A 12,834-nucleotide genomic window follows, 5' to 3' on the forward strand; every position below is an offset into this window, starting at 1 on the left:
GCTGCGCTTGAGGGATGCAAATACCAGCTCATTAAGGACAAAAGCTAAACACCAGTGATTGAAAACATCTTAAACCCTACTTCTCAGTGCTAGTTTTTAAAATAATACCAAAGCGACAACAAGTGCTAAGAAAATGTAACCACTTAAAACAACTGCTCTGTCTTTCATGCTCTTTACCGATCGGTGTCAGGGGATCACGAATGTCTGCGTACAAAAAGGTTTTAAAAGATTGAATCAGTGGCAATTTAACAGGGCACAATGCAATGTCAGATTTCAGTCCAGAGTCAATCCAGTGCGCATGTCGTGTGGAGAGGATGAAGGAATATCTGTGCCTTAAAAGCAGATAGCAAGAGGTTCCTTTTTTTAGCACTTGTGTCCTCTGTTCTTTCCAAATGGTGTGATATACCAAGAACTTAGAAGGAACTGGTCTTTATTTACTGTCAACGGTGGTTAGTGATTGTCCAGAAATAGGATAAGCTACTGTTCTCTATATAGGCACAGTTTTTAGGAGATTGCTGCATGTGTGTCGTAACTTAGACTGGAAGGAATTCCACTGATAACACATTTTTTATGTGAGAGCTGGAGTAACGACTCTGCTACAAGTTAAGTGGACAAAATTCAAGCGTGATGTGCAGGATAAGTGTGTTTTTCTTGGGTTCAGGCTTTATGGTACGATAAGGAAGCAAACATGACTGCATTCACTTAGCGGGGAATCAGAAGGTGACATCTCACTTTTGAGTCACACATTCATCCATCTGCCTAGAAGAAAGCCATTACGTGTCTTATATCAGCTTAGATTCTCTTACATGTAGAAACTTAATCTATCTCTATAATGTCAATTAAGGTGTGTAAAATGTGACTGGGTTTGTTGGAAACATGGGAAAAGTCATCACAGAATATTAGGGATTGGAAGGGACCTCAAAAGATCATCTCAATTGAAATAAACCAGGAAAGCCTTAGAGTAGATAAAGTTATGTCAACAAAACAGCCTTTATTCAGTAACGGAGAGATCTATAGAGAACTTCTGTTGTTAGTATAAGTTACTCCCTCACTGAAGAGAGAAATCTGGCTGGTACAGTTCTCCTACTGTAGTCATGCCAGGAAATATTTCTAAGCCCAGCCAAAGCATTCACCGGCACAGCCCTCTACAGCAGGGGTGTCCAATTCATTTTCACCGGGGGCCACATCGGCCTCGCGGTTGCCTTCAAAGGGCCGAATGTCATTTTAGGACTGTATAAATGTAACTACTCCTACAGTCCTAAAATGACATTCGGCCCTTTGAAGGCAACCGTGAGGCCGATGTGGCCCCCTGTGAAAATGAGTTTGACAGCCCTGCTCTACAGAGTTGTACCCGGTGTCACCACTTACTCCTGTGTGAAATGGCACCAGCATGCCCAGACGGGTATAGTAGTGTTTTACAGTCACGTTACAGCAATGTGAATGATTGAGAAAAGGCTCAAGGTAGTGTGAAACCAGGCCCAGGCGCTCTCATCCAGAAGACTGTGGCAGTGAGTCCAAGCGTGGAATTAAACGAGCAGCTTGTCAGCAGTGACGCTGGCGTGTCCTCTGCTTGCCCCAGCCATCTAGTCCCATCCTACCCCGTCCCCACACTGTCCTGTTTCTACCAGGCAGCTGCACAAGGACCCGGACTCCAGAACATTGCGGGGTTCACGGCACAAGCCTCGCGGTGGCTGGGCTGCCCCGGCAGAGTGTTTGGCGCCGGGACGTAAGCTGTGCCACCACTGAACGCCAAGCTATGGCCTCAGAGAGCTGCTCTGAGAGAGTCTAAAAGGAACCGCCGGATCAGCTGGATCAGCAAGACAGAGTTGTGCAGCGCCCCCAATACCTGACAGTCTCACTCTATGTGAGTACCCGGTTTGCTTGCCCAGAAGTATTTTTGTGATTGGGATTAAATTTATGTGACATGAACAGAGAGCGGTGTAAATTCAACTATTATGGTCTCATCTCTGAAAGGGGTCTGATGTTGCATTGCAAGAGTATCAAGCCAAGGATATCAGACTGTCTCAAATAAGAGGCAGCACATATCCAACAGAGAGCTGATTCGCCTCAGACACAAAAAAAGAAGAGAGAAGTTCTCATGGCTTGGGCACGGTCAGCTGGACTATGGCAGATTTAATGTGAGCTACGGTAAGACATTATTGCACTTCTTTACTGTCCACTCTTTCTGCTGGGAATACTGCCTTCTGCAAGACAGTCATCAAAAGGTACATTATCTAAACCATTTCAGTGAAAAGTGCAGCATTTCAGATCAAACCATTGTTCACACGCACTTAAATGACATGCAGAGAATGTGTATCTTTACATCTGCCAACCCTAACGTGCAGGCAGTAATATCTATCAAAAGACAGGCAGTCTTGGAGAAGAGCGAGCTCCCAGGTGCAGAACCATTCCTCTACCTGAAAACTACATTTATCCCACATATTTATAGCATTTGGGAGAAGTTTATGCCACTTTTCTGGCATGTAAAGCCATTCCCTTAGTGACTAGTAGATATAGGAAAGAAGACATAATTTTTTATAACATTTTGAAGAAGAAAACGTTCATTATAGGTCTTCTTTCAAAAAGCACATGTACATCTAAGCTTTTTTTTTTAAATGATGTGGTTTTTATATAGGTGAAGTTGATATAAAGTGGAAATAGTGCAATTTTTTAAATGAAAGTTAGTGCAGGAGTCAAACTACAACAACAACAAAAACCAAACCAGAAGTTGTAGATTTCTTTCTTTCTTTTTTTTTTTTAAAATACCTTACTGCCTGGGTTCAAAGGAAAGTGTATGGATCTGTTTTCAAAAGCACTAAAGTGCTTTTGAAAGGTATACATCCTCCAATTAGCTCTGGGTGAGATTAAGATTTTCTTTTGGGAATGGAAGCAGGGTGCTTTTGAAAATAATGTAGCTCAGTGTGGGATTTGGTTTTGATATAAGGTGGCAATGTCTAACAAGCTGCTATCGGTCAGAAGTACTATAAAATAAAAAAGTGCATTTCTTTTGTTAATGTTACAAGTAACAGCAAGGAAAATAATGGGAGAAATATTTTCTTATGTACATTTAGCAGCACTTTGTAACTCATTTATAGAAGTGGATAACATCCCATTGTTCGGTCTTTCAAACAGCAACATGAAAGGCTGATGGCTTTAAAATTGAAAAATATGGGCACTAAAACATTAGTATTATCAAGAAAACTTGGGAAGAACTTCAGTTTGAAGTGAAATATTGTATTGGGAAGCCCTTGCCTGTTGGCACTAATTTCTGCTGAGATAAAGGAATAGCTGATGCATCTTCTTAGCGTAGGAAAAAAAAAAAGGGGGGGGGGGTGTCAAAAACTCCTAAGACAAACTGGGCACACCGGAGACCATAAACATTTTCTCTTTGCACAGAGGCATCGCATCAGCCTGAGAAAAACAAACAGGACAAAGGCAGGAAACAGAAATAGCTAGACCTTGATAATGAACTGTAGACAAGAAAGGAAAGATTATGAAGACAAATTAGCAGGTATACCTGTGCAGTCAGTAATGATTACTTTTCTGTGCCTGAGGTTTTATCTTCCTTTCTTTCCAAATATCACTAAGAGAAGGGCAGGGGGTGGGCGGATGAAGTGTGTGTGTGTCTGTGTCTGGTTTTTCTCACACACAGATGCACACACACACACACACACTCAAATTCTTTCCACTGGCGTTTAATTTTAGAAACTCATTTAACCCAACTGGATGAGAATCTACAACTTCTTGCTTTTAACATTATAAATATTCCAAATGTTATAAAATCTATTGTAAAAATGTACATTCAGTGGTTTTATGAGGCACAGGACCTGCAAATGTATTTTCGGGGAAGCTCACATGTACTCTGTTCTGTCCACTGTTGGACAACGGTGGAGAATCCAGGGGCTCACGCTTGATTGCTTGAACCAAGCAGGGGTTTTTAAATTCCCAGGGCATTTTAAAAACCTCATTATTCTGCTCTTTCTCTTCCCCTGGACTGGGGCTGTAGAAGTGGCTGTAGCACGCCATGTGCGGCAGGTCAGGCAAGCTTTCCAAACACCCGGAGGAGTTCTGAGGGCAAAACGGGGCCACCTCCTTGCTACGTGACCCCTTGCAAGATCTGTTCAGGTTTAGGTTGTTGGGATGATTCGCTACGACGCATTGCCAGTTATGCGGCGTGTAAAGGCAGTGCCGTGGTTTCTGACAAGGTGAGGCTGGCTCGCAGAGGTCTGGTTCTGTTTTGAGGTTTACTCTATTGGGGTAGCCAAACCCCGGCTTTCTCACCGAGCCGTTCTCATCCAGCCAGGCTCGGTTTTGCGACGCCAGGTAGTTATCGGCAACGTTTTCGGAATCAGAGTCATGTTCGGTTTTGATAGGCATCTCCAAGGGAAAGGGTGCATCATAGAGAGGCTCCGAGGATACGAACGGTCTCTGCAGTTTCAGATGGTCCGTCGCATAGTTCTCGGCACAACGCTGTTGGACACCTGAGTAAGACTGGCAGCTCTCTGCGCTCCCCCAGTGGGAAGGGCAGGTTGATGCTAAATTTAAGAAGCTTTGGTCTCTGTTGTAGAATGATCCAGCTCTCCTGTTTGAACATGCGTTCACTCGCTGGCTCATAGGACAAGAGCTTGAGTTTCTTGAAGTCCAGCTGCTGTTTGTGTTGCAGTTGTTTTGAACACCTAAAAGTGATGTGTTAGAACTGAGAGGTTCCTCTTGCATAAAACACTCACCATTTGTGTGAGGCTCAAGCTTCACTTTTACATTATCTTGTTCATTTTTTACTGCTGTCCAGTTAAGTTGCTTCCACTGGCCCAGAGTTTCAATGGCACTGTTATAAGAAAGTCCCTCCACGTTTCCTTTCAAACTGGCAAAACCACTTGGTACCTTTAGTTGTTCATCTTCTTCCCTTTCAAAAACAATAGGGGAAAAAAAAGTCAATCAGAGGTTTCTAAACTGATGTTTTCTCGGATACAAATGGAGTGAATCAACATACATTATAAATGATACTTTGCCCTTAACTTAATAGGGGACTCTCACACTCTTGTCCATATAACCTTTGCATTTGTTCGAGAGAAAAAAGAGTGTGCATGAATCAGGGTGTCAGCGTGTGTGCACAGCTACCTTTCTGTGTCACTGCTTCATTTAAATTCTGACATGCACTAATTCTTCCATCTCAGGCACACAGTTCACAAAGACTTTAAATATTGTAGTACAGTGTGGGAACTACCTTGCACTTTTGTTCTTCCCTTAAAATGTATCTAAATAATATTTGTGTGCAGAGAAATCTAAAGATAAACTGCAAAAAGTATCTTAAATGAGATAGATTTTGTTAGCAAGGAATTATTTGGACGCACAAGAACTTTCTGATCAAAGTGATTTGAAGGAGAACCACGGGGGTCTTATATTTTGAGAATGCAGAGTTAGCTGAGAGGAAAGAAAATGCCTGAATTAAGTGTCCAGAATAGTCACAGATGTTCATATTGGGCGTAGGTTTGTTTCACATGTCAAACTTAATTCATGCTGTCTTTCATTTCCTAAGATGGCCAGTGAACTAATTTTCCATGACCTCCAGCTGAAGTACTCAACATTAGGGAAGAGCTCTGGCAGAGAAAGTTGCCTGAGCATTTCCATGCCCGATGCAGCAGTTTTCAGAACTTGGGATCCAAATATTCAGGTTCAGGATTTGTCTGGAATTCACTAACGTGCTGATTCCCGACCAGGCAGGATCAGTGCTATGAAACCACCCTCTCCCTCTTCAAACAAGAAGTCGACATCTCAATAAGAAACAGAGCATGAAAACCTGGAGAGTTAGTAAGGGGTTTAGAATGCTTTTTCTTAGCTAATTACGAAGAACTTTTTCCTTGGATATGGACTCAAAGTGCAAGTACAGGATTTTCCAGTAGAGGGAGTTCACGTTGTTACAAAGAGAGAGTGTCCCACTGTAATAAAAGTACACCAAGAAAGGAGACTATTTTCTCTCGTTTTTTCCATGAGGTATTGAAGATTTTCAGTCCTCTGCTAAATATTGTTATTATTGATAGTCTTGAGGTGCAAATGGTGTGATACAAGTTTGCTGCAGAACTTGCTTCTCAGGAAACGGTCTAATTGGGAAACCATGAACTGAACAAAATGCAATAGTCACAAAAGCTTAGACCCCCAAATGAAGACTGTTACAGTGAAATAGTATCTAGTGAAAATTCTCCAAAAGAGTATATGTTTCCAGAAAGACAGCATACATTAAAAAAAAAAAAAAAAAAAAAAAAAGTAGTAGTAAGGATGAAGTCTGTTGCAGACTATTAGGAGGATAGAACTGAGTATAACCTCCAAGGCCAATTCTTATAACGCTTCAGTCTGCAGGAACTATCAAGCACAAAGGAAGGATTTTAACCACTCAGAGGGTAAAAATGTAACTAAATAAACATCAAAGAGCATGCTTAGTTACACACACACATACACAAAAATTATAAGTAGAGACGTGAATACAAGAAACAGCCCCTTTTAACCAGCTGCTTAACAGAAGCTTATTCCCTCACACGGCAAGATGACACTTGTGCTATCCCAGTAAAGGTGAAGAGTTCCACCACCCTCAGGTGGGAGCTTCTCTGCTGTTCACATGGATGCTGGGCCTGCTGCCCGCAAGCGATATCTACTCTGGAAGTTCAAAGACTTTTTCGTTTATTTCTCTCACCTGCAAGGCATCCAAAAGGAAAAAAACAGAGCTAACAGCCACATTTTTTTCCACTGGGCCAGCTGCTGGCTGCATATGCCTCCTGGCCCCTGCTCGTTCAGTCCACTCTCTTATCTCTTCCCTCAGACCAGCTTGAAGAGATACCTCAACAAGGCCCATAGGAACTGGAACAATCCCATGCGGGAAGGAAGAAAAAACTATTTGGAAGGAAAGGGCAAAACCCGGTGGAGAGGTCCTTGTTGAATGCAAATGTGTGAGATTGGCTTCAAATCCAAGGCTGAGCCTACAGCCAACTAGATGTATCTATCGACATTAAATGAGTATGAGCATTCCTGTTTAGATCATGTTGAACATCCACAACTAAAGGCATGAGCTCAACTGCCACCCATGAGGGAAAAAAACAAAACAAAACAAACAGCTTAGCACAATCAAATGCTCAAATGGTAAAATGTAGTAAAAGGACACTAAATCAGCGAAGAGTTTGTTTTTTTTTTTACTGCAAAGTAAAACAAGACCCAAAAATACATTTTTGTGCAAGAAGTTCAAAACATATTAATAATAAAGCATTTTATTTTTGAAGTATTCTGGTTTAATATCTATGTGCACTCAACTTCAGAAGAAAAAAGACTGAAGAAAAGAAATAAATATCATTTAGGATTATAACAGCCATTTGACATGATCCACAACAAAAATGTATTTTCATTTCATAAACCCTTCTCAGACAGCTCTTCTCTTAGGTCACTACAGTCCTTTTAAAGATGTTATGCATAAAGAAAGATTCATTTTTCTGAAATACAGATTTTTTTTTTTTTTTAGTATTGGAAAATATACTTACTTCAACGTTTGCTGTTGGGCAAGGACATACTCTGAACAGCCACTTCGGTAGAGAAATTGAGTGTTAGCTTGAACCCAAACCCAGTGATCTTCATTTGTTTGTACTTTGACTAGAGAAATGCCATTTTCTCCATTATTCTTTGCTACACAATTCAAAAGAAAAACTATTTTAATACAAGCAATATTTAACATTTTTTTCTCACCTAAACTATGGTGAATGTTCACAGGTTTCTTTGCTGCCCTGGAATTATCAGCACAGGAAAGTACAAGCTAAAATATGTCACAGAACTAGGCAAATTACATTAAAAAAACCAAAAATTAAAAACCTAATGAGGCAGTTTGAAACACTTAAACTGTAACCAAAGAGTTTTCAGTATTATTAGTTCATTATCCTTTTTCCCTCTCAGTACTATACTGACAAGATGATGTTCATGATAAATGGGGCTATGACAGAGGAATGTTTTTAAAGAAGTTAAAGGTTTCCAGCAGGTGAGACAGAAGACTGAGTATAACTCTACTCAAGAAGAAGTTGCCCATTAGGGAAGACTCGCTGTCAAAATTTTTTCCATTGTAAAATTTGAAATGCAGCATAGACTGTCAAAGTATTGCCGCAGCCAAACACTGGGAAAGCATGAGTCAAATCTGCAAGCAAACAGGGAGTTTTAGAGACAATACATTCTGAATTTCCTCTGGTTTTTGGTCTTCGTGGAAAAGTAGCATTTGTAGCATATTATCCAGTTTTCCTCAAAGAGGCATAGATATGGTAATTTCTTATTAAGATTTGCACATAATCTTGTTAAATTCAGTGCTGCCATTTTCAGGGAGCATACATTGAGTATTGCTATTTGCTGTGATTTTTCATGTATCTGTAAACTTGGCATTGGAGTATTTCTGCTCACTCCAAAATAGCAGACTGATTCAGCACTATCTTTTGAGGTGGAAAATCTTTTCCATTTTTTTACAGAAGCAGTTTTAGAGAGAAGAAAATAAAGCATTGGAACAAAAATCTAGAAAACCTAACAGGGAAAAAGAAAAGGCAAGGTTCTTTCTCCATGAACTATATATAATCCAGAAGTGTTTAGCAGACACACCTTTGATTTGGTTTTCAGCAATCTGTAACACATTGGTGAAAGCTGCACCTTCATGATGACTGTTTCTTCCATATGATTCTGCTGCTTCACAGAGGCCTGAACTACCTTTGGAACTGGAGCTGTAGAGGGCAGAAAATAGAAAAAAATCCTTGTCAGTGAATAACAGTAAAATCACAGACTCTGAAAGATGTGATCTTCAAGCTGTTGACCATTAGCAAAGACTTACAGTTTAAATATATAGTAACCAACACTAAATAATTCTGCTTATGACTTACTCTATCCAGAATGATAAGTTTCAGCTTGAATGGAGCCAAATGCTGTGTATATTGTGCTCTGCCCGTTCAAGGCACATTCAAGATACGTACATCACACTCACCAGCAACGCGCTTAAGAGTTAACATGACTTCAGTGTGCAATAATCATCATATGATTTGAACGGATTTCTTCCAACCTTTAGTTCAAAGTGCATATTAGGGTTTGTGAAGTGAGCAAAGTCTGCAACACCGCTTTACAAATTTTTTCTTTATTAAGACCATCATAATAAGTTGCTATATAAATTTGCCCACCATCCCTGGCCAACATGCCTCGGGTCTGAACCAAGGGAAACAGTCAAATGCCCACTTCATTCCTGTCAAATCCTTGGCCACTATCCAGTCAGTTAGTAAAACTGAAGTAAAGCAGCTCACTTCTAGGAGCTGGATTCATCATTTAATTTCTACTGGGCCACTGAAAAACTGGCAAATGACTTTCCAACTCTGTTCCAAAACCATGTATAGTCCCTTATATCAGCCTTCCAGTAATTTAATTATTGTCAAAAGGATGTATGTGCTAGAACCACATTACACGCCTGGATGGTAAATCCACACATACACACAAGCATATTCTAATTAAAAGCCAAATTATGACGCTGTCAGTCACACTGATGAGCATTTTACTTCACAGCAATGGACGCCATTGCTGTAAGGTTATATTTAACCAAATAAGGGAAAACATAATCCTAGCCCCAAACATCAACTAAAATTCAATCATAGAAGAGTAACGAAAATAAGTGTTAGGAAGGAAATGAGTCTGAACACAATCTGTCCTGATCTTCTGTGATTGCTACCAAGTGATCAGCCCCAGGCCATTTAGTGCAATTGTAGACTTATGTGTTCATAAGCCTTCTGTTGTAAGATAAATACATACGCCAAATACATCCCATTTAACTCTACGTGAACACTCACCCACATACACATTCAGCTTTCTGAAGTTTTCCGTTGTTTGCTACCAAAATGCCCAAGTCCAAACAATTGTACTAACAGAAGATACCGAAATTTGAGAATTCTCAGTAAAAATACTTTTTCCACTTTCACAACCACTAGGATGACTTATTGCATTGGTAACTTCTGAAGGTTAGGAAGATACCCTAACTTTCCAGGTTTTAGGTAAAACTATAAATATAATACTTAATATGTATTATATATAAAGTACAAGATATTATCTTATACCATAGATATTATGTATTATATAGTTAAATCCAGGAAAGTTATTCACTTTTTCTAAACAGTTTTAAAATGGAGAGTTACTTAGCCTAATTTGTGCTTTTAGCATGCTTAATAAACATAAAGCCCTTAGTATACTTTACTAACTGCTAAAAGATTAATTTGAAAATACTTCATATTCACTGCTGCTGCATCATCAGCCTTGTGTTTTGCTTTCACAAGCAGGCTTTTCATCTTCATTTCTGTCACAGAAGGGAGCAGAAGTGGTACCACTATGCAGAATAAGGACAGCTGAGGTGGCAACACTGTTCCTGATGAGGACTTTTTCCTTTGTCCAAAAAGAAACTTTAGTTTGCCTTGGAACTGCATCGTCTGTTATTAAAAAAAAAAAAAAAAAGATCTTCAGCATTTAGTATAAACATTTAAAATGTGCCTACAACCTAGGACCATGTTGTTTAACATTAAAACCAGTCTTAAAACAGGGAACAAAACTAAGAATATCATTATCTTCGTGCAATTTAAGCCACCTCATTTCAGAGGCATGGTGAGTGGAGGTACTATCAACAGTAAAATGAAACATTTGAGGCTCGTTTTGCAGTTAGTTTTGGGTTGTTGTTTGGGGGGGGGGGGGGTTGTTTGGTTTTGTCTGTTTGTGGTTTGGGGGTTTGTTTGTGGTTTTGTTTTTGTTTGTTTGTTTGTGTTTGGTTTTTTATTTTTTCCTTTTCTCCTGTGTACTTGAAGTTCTGCATTATGTCCTGTTTGCTGAGGTGAGCAGTATATGGTGGTGCGAACAGGTATTTACTCTGTGCCTCACTCTGAAGCTGGAAATATTATTCTTCTATGCTCTGTTCTCTCCAGTGAGATGGTTCCTAAGTTTCTCTCCTCTTGCCCTGCCCTCTCCCTGGGAAGCCTATGGACTGGCACAACCCAAGGGCTGTGCAGGCAGACACCAAGGGAAAGATATACCCAAGGTAGCCAGATACAAAGTACATAGCTTGGAAGGAACCATCTATCCCCACCTCAAATCTCCATAGGAATGAGAAGGCAGAGATCAAGTTAATAGCGAGCTGCTGCCTCTCAGTGAAAAAACTACCTACCACAAAATCAGTCCCTTTGAGTCGGGACATCTTCCAGAGCTACAAGGTTAAAACAGGGGTGCAAAAATGATTAACTGGTACATCTGTTCAGACCAGAGTCTTCCAGCAAGGGAGCATCTGAGGCAGAAGTTGCATTTATCCGTCTCGTGCTGATCCTCTCGTTTTCTTTGTATATGCCGTACTTTGTTGTGAGAAGAGCCAGCATTGGTCTTTACTAAGCAAACGGGGAAGTGATTTCTAGAAATGAGCCACTCTTGGTAAGGATATTTGAGAAGCATGTGAGAGACGCTCTAATCCTGTTTTTTTATTATTGAAGGACCCTTTACAAAAGGGGAAAATGGATCATAATTATTCCTATTCCTTAAAGCAAATATTTTGTCTAAAAATTCAGGCTTGCCACACTTGTGCTAAGCCCAGTACAAATCAAAGACAGGTATTGTCCAAAAGAGCTTAAAATATAAAAGTTTATAGATGCTTTCAATTTTAAATATTACAACCTTCTTTTCTGCCATCCTTCTTTGTATGTATTAATAAATGTCTTTATAATAGATGTTTCTTTTTAGTGTAGAGCAAATGGAAAGTGTATCCTGTCCATGGCTCTCCACAATATTTACATTCAATATTCACATTCAAATAGTTTTCATATGAAGTAATTAAAATCTAATGTGTCATGACTACAGTTCTCTAAGTGCAATTATACTTACAAGGAAGCCAGAAGTACTGTCCAACAAGCAGCGAACTCGGCAGATAAAACAACGAGTTAAGAAGGAAGAATAATCTGTTGTTGTGCTGTCATTCTCTTGTGCTTTAAACAATTTACTGAGAATATGTTCTTCTCCTAAGGACAACAGTGGAGGCAATATATATCAGATCACACTAAGAAAGAACAAAAATGTTCTGTAGCCAATTGAAGAACCTGTTACGGCAATTGCTAAAAATTACTTTATGGAAGGGGGCGAATATTAAATTGTATTATGTATAGATACATCTGCACATGCTCTACCAAAAGAAAAATGAAAAGCTCTACAATGGGTTTCAGGTGAGTTTCTTCAGAAACTTCAACTTTTTTATTTCCTGAGTTTTTGTGATTTCTGGTGTTGCAAAGCAGGATAACAGATGTTGCTGGTTTTGAGTTCAGAGATCACAGAAAATACATTAGAAAAACGAATGAAATAAATAAAAATGCTAATGCAAGAAAAAAAAATAAATGGTCGCTGATTAGCTAATGTTCAACTGTTGCCTCCTTGATTTTCAATGAAGCATTTTCCAGTTCTGGACTGCAAGTGCATAGCTTTCGAAATACTTATGTCCCAAAAGGCACAAGTATTTGTGCAGAAGTTTGAACTCAGGGACTGAAGTTCTCCACTGTATATATATCAGGACAAAAATTCCAAATGTTTTGTAACTTTTAATAGCTTGAAATATTCATACACATTGTTTTGTTTTCTGTGTACTTCCTACAAAATCTCGCAAAGTTCCTCAGGCGTCTGTAAGACTCTCACAAAACACAGAAACTGCAAGAAATTCTACTGAAGTTTCACGACTGTTCCTGAGGACTTCATAAAGGTGGCTGAAGGATTGCTTGAAAGTTTCTCCGCACCCTTCTCGAGACTGTGCTTCCTCAATTTCTTTCCTCAATTACTTCC

At 39.6% G+C, this 12,834-nt stretch overlaps 1 protein-coding gene across 1 annotated transcript in view; it reads right to left on the minus strand.

The window, feature by feature from the left end:
• Window positions 1-3,783: 3,783 nt before the first annotated feature.
• Window positions 3,784-12,834, minus strand: part of AHRR (aryl hydrocarbon receptor repressor) — a 68,114-nt gene continuing 59,063 nt past the window's right edge. The window contains exons 6-10 of the mRNA XM_065629841.1: window positions 11,893-12,026; window positions 10,264-10,463; window positions 8,611-8,729; window positions 7,521-7,662; window positions 3,784-4,903 (exon numbers count right to left, since the gene is read on the minus strand). Of these exons, the coding sequence (XP_065485913.1) occupies window positions 3,784-4,903; window positions 7,521-7,662; window positions 8,611-8,729; window positions 10,264-10,463; window positions 11,893-12,026 (1,715 nt within the window). The remainder of the gene's footprint in view (window positions 4,904-7,520; window positions 7,663-8,610; window positions 8,730-10,263; window positions 10,464-11,892; window positions 12,027-12,834) is intronic.

This window comes from Caloenas nicobarica, chromosome 2 (genome assembly GCF_036013445.1).
Source record: "Caloenas nicobarica isolate bCalNic1 chromosome 2, bCalNic1.hap1, whole genome shotgun sequence".
Lineage (NCBI taxonomy): Eukaryota > Metazoa > Chordata > Aves > Columbiformes > Columbidae > Caloenas > Caloenas nicobarica.